Source organism: Chroicocephalus ridibundus, chromosome 3 (genome assembly GCF_963924245.1).
Source record: "Chroicocephalus ridibundus chromosome 3, bChrRid1.1, whole genome shotgun sequence".
NCBI classification, from domain to species: Eukaryota; Metazoa; Chordata; class Aves; order Charadriiformes; family Laridae; genus Chroicocephalus; species Chroicocephalus ridibundus.
This window is the reverse complement of record NC_086286.1, coordinates 128,846,358-128,862,191: the sequence shown is the minus strand read 5'-3', so window position 1 is coordinate 128,862,191 and position 15,834 is coordinate 128,846,358. Positions and strand designations below refer to the sequence as shown.

Here is a 15,834-nt window from a genome sequence, read left to right as displayed (position 1 = left end):
CGAATGCAGCACTGCATGAAAGATGAGTGATTCAAGGGGTGACACCACTGCAAGCACCCTTGAAGCAAGCTAACGGTGCCATTTGGGCTGCTTGTTTTCCCTCCCCAGCTTGAACGTGCTGTTTCTGAACAGAAAGCCTGGAAGAGCAAAGAACACACCAGCAGAATTATCAAAAGGCAACTGGGAATCACGTGTTGTTGGTCTTGCAGAGGAAGCCTGTAGCTTTGCAGGGGTAACTACAGAACGGCACCATGCATCCAACACAGATTTTATTGACTTAATTCATCTGACATTCCTCTCAGAGATGCCTTAGAAATCCTTATCCATCAGCATCCTTGGAAGATGACAGTTTTTACCTGCCAGATCACAGTGCAAACTCCAATTTATTTTCCATTGGTCTGGATGTAGAAAAATATTCGTCTGAGGACATAACTCTCAGGTGGCTTCTAAGTATAGACTGCGGCATTTTGCTAGAGCCACTAATGTAGTGCCCAAGGCTGGGTACTGCACAAACAGATCGATACGGGATGGCCTGTTCTCAAACGCACAAGAAAAGTGTTTGTAACTCCAGGTTAACCATTAATGCTGACTTCAAAACAATGCAAATTCTGTTCCTCAAGATCTAAAGTACATCAAAGACACCTACTCTGGAACACACAAGTAGCCAAAAAGGCTGCCTGTCTGCTGGGAGAGAAGACTGACCTCCCAACATCTAGACCTTTCATTGACTCTTGACCCAGACGGGCAACAGATGGATGAGAAACTTTACTTTGCCCCTCTCCCCACCCACAATACACCACTAAAGACAAACTGCACGAAATTAACACTGCTAACAATGTAGCTTAAGACTTCTAAGGTGTCACTTTGCTTAGCAAAACCAAACAAGACTGGCCATCTCTACTGAGGAAAGATTTTTTAAATAGTCTCTATAGAAATGATTATCTGCTATTTGGCAATAAGTAGCAACAAAACCTTCAAAGCATCAGGGTTGTACTGGGTCTAAGATTGTTTTTCATTAGTGACCAGACGACAGCACAAAGCACACCCTCAACAAGTTCCCAAACGACACAAAACCAGGAGGAACAGCTGACGCAGAAGATGGTTGCGCCTGTTGAGAGGGACCTTGACAGGCTGGAGAAACAGGCAGACGGAACCTCCTCTCAAGTGCACAGGGAAATGCCAAGTCCTGCAACCGAGGAGGAACAACCCCTCGTTGACCATGAGCCAGCAGTGTACCCTTGAGGCAGAATGGGCCACCGGCACCCTGGGCTGCAGGACGCTGACAGCAGGTTGACAGAGGTGACCCTTCTCCTCCGCTCAGCACTGGTGAGACAGTATCTGAAGTGCTGTGTCCAGCCCTGGGCTCCCCAATTCAAGACAGACGGACTGGAGAAAGTCCAGCAAATGGCCACAAAGATCATTTTAAGGGTCTGGAGCATCTTTTATATGAGGGGGGCTGAGAGTTGGGATTGTTTACCCTGGAGAAGACAAGGCCCAGGGGCATCTTATCATTGTGTATAAGCACCTGACAGGAGGCCGTAACAAAAACCAAGCCAGACTCCTCAGTGGTGTGCACTGGAAGGACAGGAGGTAACGGGCACAGGTTGAGTGTGGTCGTGCTTGGGGTTTTTCTGTTGGGTTGTTGTTTGGTTTTTGGTTTTTTTTAATTGTTATTCTGACAGTGGTCAAACACTGGACGAGGCTGCCTAGGGTAGTGGTAGTGGCCACCCTTGGACTGGCCGATGTCCTAGGAAGCCCACTGTCAGCAGAGGGGTTGGACTAGACAGTCTCCAGAGGTCCCTTTCAACCTCAATTATGCTGCGATTCTATGATATAGATCTTCCTCAAGTGACCAAAAGAAGCTGATTTAGTCGCTGAAGGACTGAGGTTAAAGTATCACCACATACTTTTATGTTCCCCGCGCTTTCTAGCTGACCAGGTTAAATCCACCGGAGGTATTTCCCAAGCCAAGCCCTGAACAACCTTCCACAGGCTACTGTGAGTGCAAACCAATGCACGGCGAGGAAGGGAAACTTGCAGAAGCCATGAATACAAAGTCAACACCTTCGGTTTAGGAGCTTCACTCACAGAAAACTGGGAGAATATTTTGAGGAAAATAAAACAAACTAAGAATCATTCGACACTGGCCCTTTTTAAGAATTTTCCTTAGCCATCTGTTATGGACTACTGTTAAGACATTATTGTGATAGATTAATTTGATTAAATAATACAGACACTCTTAAAATGATAGAAACAGCCTTCAGAAAGTACCTATGGAAGTAGTGATCCATGTAACCCAACCTGCTACACAGCAAGAAGGGATTTCAGACTTTCACTTACGGTAACGGGAAACATGGGAAGGAGAGAGAGAAGGTTGCAGAAGCACGCAGGAGGGGAAAAATATTCAAAAAGCTTACCATTGTCCTTCTTCATCTCAAAATAATGGAAAAACTAGCTCATGAAGTTGCAAGCCTAACAAAATATAGCAAGTTATGGTCAGGAAGAGAAGTACAGATTCAAAGTTGTATGGGTTTTGATCTGAATGGCTATCTAACTTTGACACGTGAGGCATACCTGCAGGAAAGGGTGCTCACATTCACTATTCCTAGCCCATAAAATAGGCATCGAAAACCCTTTCATCATCTGCAAGTTCAAGAAGACATCATACGAGGAAAGATAAAACACCGCCACTATTGCAAAACCATGAACAGGAACAGGTCGTTGTCAAAAGGCTTTTGGATCACTGAAAACATTTTATCTTGTGAATATGAAGCAATTAGGTACGGCTTAAATAAAACAAAATCATGAGAATGGTCCAAGATTTGGGAAACACGGCTGACACTTAAGCTCAGTCTAGACAAGCTCATCTGGAAAAACAACCTTTCTGGCTGAGCGGCCACGGCTTCTTCCAACAGCAGAAAGTTTGCACGAGAACCGAGAGACTTGTTTACAGTGGTCAGATGCTTCCCAGAACCTCAAAGCACACACGTCTCCTGTGCGGCTGATCCCCGACCAGACTCAAGGACAAACCAGAAATGAAGAGGTTGGACAACCCAGCCCTCAAAGTGGTCAGGGGGCTCCAAGTCACCAGTCCCGTCTGTTCCAAAGGCACGCAGCCCCCCACCAAATAACTTTAAGCAGCATGCCAAGATCCGCAAATACCCCGAACAGGGGTCACGAACATCTAAATCTGCAGGAGCCACCCACTGCGGCGCTGCTTCCCACCCATCACAACCCGACTGGCATGCTTTTATCCACAACTGCCTTTAAGGAAGAGGCGCAGAGGCCAATGATAGCCCAGTGGCCTTAACCCCAGCGCTGCTCCATGGCCACTGCGGCTCCCTGTGGTTTCGTTAACTTTAGCTAATCCTGCACTGTAGGATCAAAGTTTCTTGTGTTGGGCCACCAGCGCCAGAGGTGAAACCGATAAAATGACTAGCTTTGGCTATACAGGACCAAGATTAATGTGCACTAACCTGATATCAGTTGTCATCTCATGTTCTTTAAGAAACTTGTTTAATACTCACTCTCAGCCTACTTAGATAAGCAAAGCAGTTCACACCTTCAGACGCAGTAATAACCCCGTGCTGCTTTACAAGCTGATCCAGAAGAACCAGGTACAAGGATTAAAGAGACTCTTAAAAAAACAGATACACTTTAATTACCTTCTCCTCTCTCTCCTGACCTTTTAATCCTGTATCAGATCTTCACCCAAGTCCTTTTTTTAGTTACTGTGTGTAAATAAATAAAAACTACTACTACTATCTGCACAGAACTGCATCTGAGCGGCATTTTGAAATCAAGTCAGGATGTATAAGCTACGTTCATACTATGCTCAGCATCAGCCAAGATGAATCCAAAGAACAAAGCAGCAAGTGCCAAGCGCAGTTATTGAAAAAACCTCATTACTGGAACCTAGCTATAACTACAGAAACGTGTCAGTGTTCACTATAGGGGAAGCCGTATACTTGAGGTGGTGTCACTGATGCTCCAATTATGCCGCCTTAGGTGTTGAAATATTCTAGTTGGCTCATTGTTAACAAAAACCATTTTGTAGTTCTATATACATATCTTATAATATGTGTTGCTTTGCACCCTGAAGCTGTCCTGGTTTCTGCAAATGTTTCCAAGAAAACAGGATCATCAGAAGAAAAGATATTTCCTAATTTCACATCTTGGAAGAAAGGCGGCTTTCTTACCCTTACACCCTTTATGCTGCCATTAAATGGAAAGCATTACGTTCCCGAAGCGAGGTAGGCAGCTACATCAAGTGGGCCCAGACAAATGAGTCCCCTACGAGCACCAGCCTCCCATGCCACAACAAAGTCTCCAACAACACAGTTACAAACCTCTGCTCTTCCAAGCAGCTCACTTCTCCCACGTTTCCCAGATATCACTCATTTACAAGCACTGGCAAGAGGGGAAGAAGGTGTCATGCCTCAAATCTGCAGCAGAATAGGCAAAGCCACATTTTACCCAGGCTGTTACAGAATGAAAACGTAAGCTCCAATTGCATCCAGACGCAAGCAGGTATGGAACACGTTTCTTTATTCTTTAGCTAATGGGAGAGAAGCGCAGGGCGGTTTAGGTGTACCAGAGACCAAACATATGCAAGGGAATAACAGGAGTCGGGGCTCTCACCGCTGCATGAAGTCCTCGTCACTACACTGTCCCTTTAAAACAGAGGTAGTTCTGCAGTGTGTGATAAAAACAGGGAAACACCCGAGTGGAAGATGTTTCAAGGCAAGAGATAACTATAAAAGGAAAGCAAATTTGACAATAGAAATTACTTCAAGGCTCATTTGTCTTATTATCATTTTGCTGAACTCAAGCTCAAAGTCCATATTCTGCTTCCAGGCCCCAGGTCGAGCTACTGCAACACGATCCAGAGGAACCCTCAGCTCTGGCCATGCTGCCTACCAGCGTTCCTCACTTTCAGAATAAAATGCAGACTCAAGGATTCCCAAAGCATTTCCAGCACCTCCCTATACAGTGAGGATTTGCCTATAGGCAAGTGCCCTCTTAATCTTCAAGGAAAATATTTCTACTACAAATCCGAACTTGCTGGTCAAGTCAATGATGAGGACAACCAGGTCCCAACCAGCAGGACAGAGGAGGAGGAAGGACAAGGGTGAGGAGGAGGATGGGGTTGGAAGTGCAGTGCCAGCATGCATCTTCTCATGGGTGGCCCAGTCCGGTTGGGAGCAGCTTCCACCCCAGTGCTGGACCTCAGAGAGGACCCACGGCGACCATCAGCGATGCCTTCGTTAAGACTGGTGGCCCCAGCATGGGGGACAGGAACCATCAGAATCAAAGAGCTCGCATCATAAAAGTTTACAAGAATCAGCACGCTGAGGTATCCGTGTTAAGTGCAAATAGGAGGGGTTTAAAAGGGAAAAAGAAACCAACCAGCCTCTAAGCATGATTATCCGGGGTTGGCTGCTTTGGGAGTAGTTTGGCATGTGTTTTCCAGCATTGTTGCCCCCAAAACCAAAACAATCTCATCTCTACATCAAAGCTTTCACCTGGCTTTTAGAAATCTTTTAGAATGAAGTCAACAACCGTTCTCGCTCTGAGCCCCAGGTAACGGCAGTCCGTCCTCACGGGGAACTCCCCAGCGCCACGGCAATTCCCTGGTGCTGCACAGCCGAGCCGCCGGACAACACACTCTAAAGGAGAGACACAGACTGATCGAGGGGGATGACCCTCCCCACAATTAAATCTGTGATACTGGACATAGGTACAGCCGAGGTTTTGCTCTGGAAATCCACCAAACACTGACCCACACATCACGGAATCAAACCAACCAGTGTTACCAGTGCTATTTTTAAATCAGCGCAGTGAAGAGACATGTGTCTTGGGCAAAATGTCCCGCAAAAAGAGGGACATTTATCTCCTCTGAACGGCACCCCAAGTGAGTAGAAATCTTTGGTTACACAGAGTTATATCTTCGGTTTAACAGAGTTAAAACTGTTATCTTCTCATACAATACGAGACAGAGCAGATAATCTCCCCATTTTGGGTTCTATTCCTTTCTTCAATCCTTTGACAGAAGAGGAGGGAAACCACAGGAAGATAATCTTAAAGCACAAGAGCAAGACAAAGGGCTGGGATTGTATCGGTTGGCTGATGATTAGCTGAAAACAGCTTAGAAAGTAAGCAACAGAGCCTCAACTTACACCTTTGTGTTTAGCCTACACTTGTCAGTAAGAGCAAGGTGTTAACTTGGCGCTTGTCAAACATTTATCTCCAGTAGGACTATCAAAAGAAAGCCCACCACCAAACAGATATCTGCTTCCAGGGAAAGTGCAAGCAAGCCTGAGCGACTAAAAGCAAATCCATGGAGTATGGCCTTCCTCTTCCCGAAGCAGGAGTAGCGGGCAGGGAAGGACAGAAGTAAAAAAAAAAAACAACCAACTCGGCTGTGATAAAGTTACCAGCTTATCAAAGCTCACACTGTTCAACAGAATATATTATCCTGAGCATCTTCTGCAGTTACGTTTCTAGGGAGGACAAGCTACTGCGTGACAGCTTTGTAACTCAAAGATGAAGAATTGATTATGCAGAGGCAGGGGGACTTTTAGATGGTAAAAGCTGCAAAACTAATTTAAATGAATGTGTGTGAAAGCACACAGGCAAGCACATCTGCTTGAGACAGGAGGTGAGGCAGGATCTCCATCTCCTAAGTAGCTCTGGAACAAACAGGTTTTTCTTTAGCTGAAAAGATTTCAGAGTCTTGGCACCTGCAGTGGTCTCTGCGCCAGATCATGAATCCAGGAAGGGCTGCATCTTCCTCCCTCCTCCACTCTGTGGCCATCACCCTGGGGACCCCTGAAGCTCTTCTACTTGTTTTGAGCCCAGTTCTTGCTTCTGTAGCTGAAGTGCAGGTCTTGCGCGTCCTGCACGTAGCCGTGAGCCGATCAGAGACGGTGTTCCTGCTGCACCAAGCCTGTGTTTGACAAGCTTGCCCAACACCCAAGTGAAGGTTCGGTGCCTTCGTGACACAAGGAGCTTCTCCTGCTCCTTTGCCAGGCACACGCGACACTTCATGGCTTGCTCCATTCCACAAATGCAGATGCAGACAACGCAATACTATTTGCTTTTCATCCTACCAGTGCACCTGATGGGCACCAAAGGGCAGAAAATGCTGTTTCTGGGTACACCCCACCCATATTCATCTCACCTCTTATCTGCATAAGGGAAAGCTCAACAAAAGCAGAGGGGACCTTCGGGATGTCCACGTGGGAAGCCTTGCATCTTACGACACGTCAGCCAACGTTTAGGCCCATCTCATTGTGCTGCGTCACTTGCAGAAAGCTCTGTCAAGTAGCCCTATTCCCGTATCAATGCTCTTCATTACTAGTATTTCCAACAGTTCAGCGAAGCTTTCTAAAATAGGTGTCTGTATCCCTCAACTCCACGCCAGTCAGTGCTCCAGCAAAGCGCCATCACACCACAGCTTCGCTGCCAGGCACGGGGAACTCGCCAGAGGTCAAGCTTTCCTGATGCCAACTGCCCGCTCACGCCTCTCTAAAGCCACCGGATCGTAATTAGGCTGAACCTGATGCAGAAGCAATCTATGGTTCCTAATTACCCGTTCCACATTTCACATTGCAAGCCCCTAGAATTTTACTGAGAATAAAACTGTAGCATCTGGGAATGTGACCATTCACACTAGCAGGAACAGCGGAGCAAAAAAAACCAAACAATTCTGGCACAGCCGTTTCAGTCTCGTCTGTCAGCAATCCTCCCCCTGCCTTTTCGTACCCTCGCTGCCCTGCCTAGTTATTTGTGGCTCTCGAAAGTTGGAAGAAAAGGATTTTCTCAATTCAGCTCAGCTTTCAACACTCTTCTGTACAAAGAATTTCTACAGTTCTCATTATGGTCTGGTATTTTACTTACAAAATAGAAACATTACATTTCAGAAGGACTAACAGCATCCATATTAAGTTTTGTTGAAGCAGCGCATGACCACTTCCCCCACCCCAAACGTGCCACACCACCAAATTATCCACATGTCTCCAGTGCACCCCTATCTTTCCATCTTTAAGTACCAAAATGAAAAAAGCTAATAGAAAACCATACTGTTAGAAACTACAAGCTGGAAAGGCAGCTTCAACGCTTCCACTGCTGCGTCCTTTCCAGCAGATTACGTCAGGAACCAGCTCCTTCCAGTTAGTCTCCACGCCAGGTCTTCAGGAAACACAGCAATCGCTGAACAAAACCAAAGGTTTAGTGCTGACTGCTGGGCAAAGAAGGATGAGGATCGTGACAGGGAACCCACTCCATTTATCAACTCAAATTAATCAACACCTCCATTCCTACGTACCAAGGTTCAAGGTTAGTTAAGAGCTCCCGAGCGTTCTCAGGGCAGCAAATTAGCATGCACCTCACCGAAATGCAGCGACAGCGCAGGCAAGCAGCGCCTTAGAAGGCTGCCATGAATCATTCATGAATACAGGAGCCGAAACTCTTGTTAAGGGAATTAAAAAAAGACATCCCCTCCCCCAGATCCATCCAGCACAGAACGACTCTTTCGGGGTGGTACTGTTAAGTTTTCTTTTCTAGCTCCCCCTTTGCCAGCAGCAGGAGTTGGCCGTACTTCACAATTTAAGAAAGTTTTAAGCGATCAGTTCTGCCCATGTAACTATGGCCGTGTAACATGCCACTATTCAAAATTATGTAGGATAAAAGCCTCACGGAAACTTGTGTTTGAAGTGGCTGGGGTTTGTTGGGGTTTTTTTTTTGTTGTGGTTTGTTTTTTTTTTTCCGGTTGGTTGGTTGGTTTTTTTACAGCATCTGTCCACGGAGGTTTAAGCGAGAGATTCTCCAAGACTGGATACGAAAGAGCACCTTAATCCATTCAAGTTTTCAGCAAGCTTTGGTAAAAACGCACTTTGGAATTCTTGCTATTGATTACTCCCTGATAGAAAGGGGGAATTAAAATTGGGCAACCTAATGCTGTAAACGTCATCATCACTTACACTGGGCTTCTTCCTGGAAATAGAATTTGAACGTCGTGAAAGCCGTGAATCCACAGCAACTTGAAGAGCTCTTGGCTCAACCCCCTGCGTGCTCTGGAGGGCCAGGCAGCAGGACCTGCTCATTAGGTTACGCCTCAGCCTTGCCTCTAACATGGACCTCCTACCTCCTGGCCGTGCCCTTCTAGGAGGAGAATTCCAGCTGCAGCTACAGAAGCCAGCAAGAGCTGCAAATTTCCTTATACACTCCTTCAGCAAGAAAGAATCTTTATGCAATGCAAACCTTTGACCGAGAAGTGGGTCAGCTATAAAAAAACCCAACGTGTATGTGAAATTCCTTTTCAGTCCGTCAGTGCGGAGCAGGGCTGGGCAGAGGCAGCGTGCAGAACACCGGCTCGCGCTGGCAGGGACGAGAGGAGTGAAGAGGGGGACGGAAGGACTTGACCTAGATTGCAGTATCTTTACTACTCATCCAATTAGCCAAATGCTATTCAAGGTTTTAACCAGAAATGAGGTCAAGATGGAATGGACAATTCCACATTATTAGAAACCAAGTGCTATTAAATGCCAGTGCACGTTGTCATTTTATGTGGCATTTGAGACTGTGGTGTGTCACACCATTTTTAAATGCGTTTGAACAGCAGGGTGAAGAGGCGAGACCCAAGGGTCACGCTTCCCCTCGAGGACCCCGTTGGGCAACTGCACAACTCAGAGCTCAACGTGAACTTGGAGGAGGACACGGGAGGACACCAGGCTACGTACACTGCCGCAGCAGTTCCACCGATGCTCACTGCTTGTTTCTGCTGAGATGCACCACCGGAGAGGTGACGCACAACAGGGACACAGGTCTAACGTTGTTACCACTATTCAGCACACACAGCAACCAAAACTGGAGTATTTTGTGTAGTTGTGACCATTTCATTTGAAGGATATGGCTGAGAGGAAAAAGTGCTGCTTCAAATAAATCATTTCTGGATTTGCGAAAAACTTGACAAAGGAGAGACAACATGACCACCCCCACGCTCCCACCACCTCCCACCCAGGTGCTCGATAAGCTCAGCTTTAAGTGAAGTAAGAAGAGTTTGAAAGAAGCTTGACAGGATTGTAGCAGCCTCAAAGACTGGAAGAAGTTTGCTGTCTAGGATAGATTTTTGTGGGCATAACAAAAAGTGACCATCCCTACAAAACAATTCAAGGCATGTGGATTTGGAGCTTACATCCCTGAATTTAGGTAACAGCAAACAAGGTGGAAAGGCACCTTTGAGGCAAGGGCTCATGCGCAATACACCTTCGGCAGTAACCCGCGTATGGGATGGGAGAGGGGCAGAAGTCTATCAGTGAGGACTAACAGAGTGGCCTTTTCCAAAAAAACTTCCCTCTCTGTTATGTCTCAAGGTTTGAGAAGGCTGAGAAGTTACACGGTAGTGATCTATACAAGCGACATGTGAAGGTCACAATTATTAACAAGAGACAACTATTATGCCAGACTTGCTGAACATTTTGGCTCCTACACACAGTGCAAGAGTTCAGGATTTGGATGCAAAATATTGCAAAGTTATCATCTTTGCACATATTTCAATGAGCTGGTGAAGGGCCTGGAGAATAAATCTGATGAGGAGCGACTGAAGGAGCTGGGACTGTTTAGTTTGAGGAAGAGGAGGATGAGGATGAGGGGAGACCTCATCACTCTCTACAACTACTTGAAAGGCCATTGGAGAGAGGCTGGTGCCGGTCTCTTCTCCCAGGTAATTAACAATAGAACAAGAGGGAATGGGTTCAAGCTGCAGCAGGGTAGGTTTAGGCTGGACATTAGGAACAAATTCTTCCCAGAAAGAGTGGTCAGACACCGGAATAGGCTGCCCAGGGAGGTGGTGGAGTCACCATCCCTGGATGTGTTTAAGGGTCGTTTAGATGTGGTGTTGGGGGATCTGGTGTAGGGGAGAACTCTGTAGAGTGGGGTTGATGGTTGGGCTCGATGATCCCAAGGGTCTTTTCCAACCTGAATGATTCTATATGTATGTGCATATTTATGCCTTTTTTTTTTTCCCCCAAGTATAAATGATCTTAAGCTCCCAATAAGTAAATTAAGTTAAACTAAATTAATTAAACTTAAACTAAATTAATAAGTTTAAGCCCTGTAGTCGTGCCTACATTTAGCTAGTGAGAAGAGAGCATGGGACCCGCAGCACAGTCGTGCAGGTCACTGGTTCCCAAGAAAAAGGTAAATGGCAACGCAACTGGAAAGCAAACACGGAAGAGGTCAGAGTCCCAGAACCTGCGCGCAGCAGCCCAACAAGGAAGTCTCAAGAATAACCAGTCCTCAGACAGCCACCGGGGCAGAGAGCTGAACTGAAGCCAGCTCCCCAGTCAGCAGCACTGCAGGCCTGCGAGGAGTTTTCACTATTTGTACATGAAAGCATGGGCATGTTAAAACCAACGCGACCAGCAACTAAACTTAGACAAGTTATTTTACTTAACGTACTGCCAAGAAACTGCATTTGTCTCTAGTGACTGAATGTCCTATTAAAACACCAAAACTTCTGCGAGCCGAAGCATCCACGCTGATGCTGAAAGATGGTCCTGCACCTCTGGCACACTTCCCTTCCTCCGGGCTGCACAGCCACGTGTGCTGGCAAAGTGGTAAACAAGATCAGGGATCTAATCCGAGCTAAAAATAATTTTACCTTAAAAAAAAAAAAAAAAAGACACACACATAGAGAAGGGTTTTACGATTGAGTTTTCCAAGCAGCATCACACACTCCTGTGGCAGTAGAAAGAGAGGCCACAGCCGACACACACCTCCCCATCGGGCAGCAGCTGGAACAGTCCTTAATCCAGCCTTTGACTTGCAAATATCACGCAGGACCCGCAGGAAGCGGGTAACTGCATCTCCTGGGGGTGCCAGCCTGGGCTCCTGCCCAGCTTCATCCTCCTGCTAAAGCAGGGAGAGTCCAAGAAGGAAAATAAGAACCAAGCATCCACAGCAGCCCGTGGTACAGACAAAACCAGCGAGTTGCAGGGTGCAGTTTGTGGATTTGTTAATACTTAGAGCACCATACCTCTCCGTCGGTTTTGATGCAACAAGGTCTGAATGCAGGATCGTATTTAACACCTTAGGCACGCATTTGCGGGCTGTTTTTCAAGCGCAAGGAGCACACTGGGAGCCAAGGCCACCGCAGCTATTTTTACCCCGTGTATCAGACCTCGGGTGCCCGGGCTATGATGCATGGGGTCAACAACCGCATGTTCAGGACAATCTGGAAAGATCAGCTTGATTTGTACTCCTGGTTGCCAGAGGTGAGACAGCAAGCCTTTTAGCACAGCACTGACAAGAGACATCACAGATTGTTCCGGCTGGACAGGTATTTATGAAGTCTCCAACTGAGAAGTGTCCTTAGCCATGAACATCATAGCAATACTTAAGGTCGTTTAAATGCACCAGCCCAACTGAAGTCACCAGAACATGCGCCAGTTGAGTAATAGTTACTGCCAGCCATGAGAAAAGCCTTATTTATAGCAACATTCAAGAACTCTGCCTTCTTCTAATAATTAAGAGTGTTTAAAAAAATCAAATCAAATTACCAGGAGAATATCAATACTACTTCAGCTTTTAAGGTTTGTCCTCCAATAATTAGAGCCAGGAGAGGATTATCAACCTTTTTTCCTGTAGTAAAACAGTTACCACCTTTTATGTTCTTTTACCCTTGCCGGGCTCTCTTTCCTATTTCAGCTTCTGCGTTACTCAGAAAGCTGAAGCGGAGACACCATGGGAAATTTGTTGCCTACTGACCTGACGTGAGAACAAACACTATGGGCCTTCACTTGAAGTTATTCATCTAGCTAATCTTCCCTTCTGAAGGGAAATCTCTCAGAACAGAAGCTCTGACAGCTCCTCACAATCTCATCTGAATGCAGTTTGATAGACCTTGAAATGCAGAAGTCTCTCTTGTTACCGTAAGAGAGGGTTGTTGAGTCTTGGCGAGATATTCAGGCTGTCTGGCAGAAAACCTGGATGGCTGCTCTGAAGTCGATGCTCAGGCACGTCTGTCTTACCCCAAACCGCTGCTGTGAGCCTTCCCCTCTGCCTGGGAGAGCCGGCAGCGAGAGGTAAGGCTGCTGAGCTACACTAGGGGGTTTGTTTTGCTTTAAACACTGCCACCAAGGCTGCTGCATTTCACTGCATCCATTTTGCTGCCGGTAAAGAAGGCAAGCAGCAGAAATGCTTTTCACCAAGTCTTACACGTCAGCACTGGTGAGCGCTCTTTGAGAGAGACTGAAGGTTTAAATACAGCTTAAAAAAAAAAAAAAAAAAAAAAAGAGGTAGCTGTACAGCAGGTAGCAACAAACTTCTGAATCTGTCAGCACAGGAGGTGGCTTCTTCACAGAATGGTTTGGGTGGGAAAGGACCTTCAAAGGCCACCCAGTGGCACCCCCTGCCCTGGGCAGGGACACCTCCCACCAGCCCAGGTTGCTCCAAGCCCCGGCCAACCTGGCCTTGAACCCCTCCAGAGATGGGGCAGCCACAGCTTCTCTGGGCAACCTGGGCCAGGGGCTCACCCCCCTCACACCAAAGGATTTCTTCACAATATCTCATCTCAATCTCCCCTCTTTCCATTTAAAACCATTAATCCCTCATCCTGATCAAGTCCCTCCCCAGCTTCCCCCTTCGATAACTCCCAGTTCCGATAAGCCATGAAGACAGTGTTTTTTGAAGTCACTAGTCAGAGCTTCCAAATGAAAGCAGCCCAGAAAGCCAATCGTACCCTGGGCTGCATCAGGAGAAGCGTGGCCAGCAGGGCGAGGGAGGTGATTCTCCCCCTCCACTCCACTCTCGTGAGACCCCACCTGGAGCACTGCGTCCAGTTCTGGAGCCCCTACTACAAGAGAGATACGGACATGCTGGAATGTGTCCAGAGAAGGGCCACGGGGACGATCAGAGGGCTGGAGCACCTCTCCTATGGGGACAGGCTGAGAGAGTTGGGGTTGTTCAGTCTGGAGAAAAGAAGGCGCCGAGGAGACCTTCGAGTGGCCTACCAGTATCTTAAGGGGGCCTCCAAGAAAGCTGGGGAGGGACTTTTTAGGATGTCGGGTAATGGTAGGACCAGAGGGAATGGATTAAAACTAGAGATGGGTCAATTCAGCCTGGACGTTAGGAAGAAGTTCTTCACCATGAGGGTGGGGAGACACTGGAACAGGTTGCCCAGAGAGGGGGTGGAAGCCCCATCCCTGGAAGATTTTAAGGCCAGGCTGGACGGGGCTCTGAGCAACCTGATCTAGTAGGAGGTGTCCCTGCCCATGGCAGGGGGCTTGGAACTAGATGATCTTTAAGGTCCCTTCCAACCCTGACGATTCTATGAAGTGGCATGTTTTATACCAACAAGTCTCATCTCTCCCACCTTTCCACTCTTCTGTGCTCCTGTAGGAGTGGCACACAAACACCGATGCTCTCCACACGTGCCAGCACAAGACAAGTCGTGCACATTCTTAACTCCCCACCACCACTTGGTGCAGAGCCAGCAGACCACCCAGGACTCCATGATTCCTTTCCAGATCCACTTGTGTTTTAGGGCAGCATCAGCACCAAACCAGACAACTCCAAGGCACTCTTTGGACTGCAAGGCTCCATGATATTCCTTCAGTTACATGGAAAAAAAAAAAAAGTGTCAGAAACGCAGGAAAACTCAAGACAGCATGTGCAAGAGGCTTCTTGGTGAAAAGCACAGAGGGATGAGCAGATTTCATGCAAGGCACCGGTATTTCCCAAGACTTCACTGCAAAGGCCAAGGGGTGGGAAGCCCGTAGGGCCAGAAGGCAGGAGGAGACGCAGAAGGCGAGGGGCCATCGCTCGCTTCCACACAGATGTAGCAGAAGACGGTAAAGTCACTGCAGCTCCAGCTTTTGAAACACCCACAAAACAAGAAGACAGAGAGATGACCCCGAAAGTCAGGGCTAACTGGAGCCACCAGATTTCCACATTCAAGTAACCATGGAAGATAACTTGAACCAGGGCGGCTCTTTTGGAGGATATTGTTTTCCCACATTCCTTCCCCTAGAGCAGAGAGGAAACCTTAACGTTTATTCTTTCAAGACTGGCAAACATTTAGCTATACACAGCACTAGAGGAGACATTAGGTCAAAGACAGACAGGAAGCCTCGGCAGCCTGGAACATCACAATAAAAGGCAGTTGAAGTGCATTAGCTGCTTGGTTAGGGAAAGTACACTATTTGTAGAGAACTGTGCAAAAAAAAAAAAACCAGTTTGTTACGGAATTTAAGTGCTCATCTGCAAGTCAAAAGCTTTATCAGAAAAAATAATGGGTTTTTTGCAGAATTTATACTTGCACAGCAAAGAGCTGGAAGCCTCCAGCAGAAGTAAGGTAAGGTAAGGTAAGCCCCTTACACTGCCAACCCCCTGCAAACACTTTCACCACAAGGAAAACCAGCACCTTCAGCACGTTTCAGGCAGCACTTCAAGATTTAAGACAGCCACTGACAACAACCAGGGCTCTACATGTGCCTTGCCCTGTGGTTCTCAGGTTGTTCATTCACCATACGTCCCAAAGCAAGAAGGTCAAATGCAGAGATGCAGGTGTTTTTTTATTTTAGTTGCTTTTCCAAAACAGATGTTTATTTAGTGGAAGAAAAATCATCCAAGTTCAGATGTGAATGAAAATCTTCCTGATGAAGGATAAACCCACTATTGCAATGACACTGCTGAGAGGGGACAATTTTCTTTGCCATTTATCTGAGCAACTCTGGTGTTTGACCTTCCAACAAGAACCAAGATCTGCAAGTTCAGGTGGAAACAGCTGCAAGGAGGTGAGCACATACCATGAAGAGCCATAGCTGCCTT

At 46.9% G+C, this 15,834-nt stretch overlaps 1 protein-coding gene across 3 annotated transcripts in view; it reads right to left on the bottom strand.

The window, feature by feature from the left end:
• ASXL2 (ASXL transcriptional regulator 2) overlaps positions 1 to 15,834 on the bottom strand; it is a 125,682-nt gene that overhangs the window by 97,844 nt on the left and 12,004 nt on the right. For 2 of the 3 annotated variants that reach the window (XM_063330803.1, XM_063330804.1), the window contains exon 2: positions 14,378 to 14,614. The exons of the other annotated variant lie outside the window; for it this stretch is intronic. In XM_063330803.1, coding sequence (XP_063186873.1) covers positions 14,378 to 14,614 — 237 coding nt within the window. The remainder of the gene's footprint in view (positions 1 to 14,377; positions 14,615 to 15,834) is intronic. 3 annotated transcript variants of the gene reach the window in all.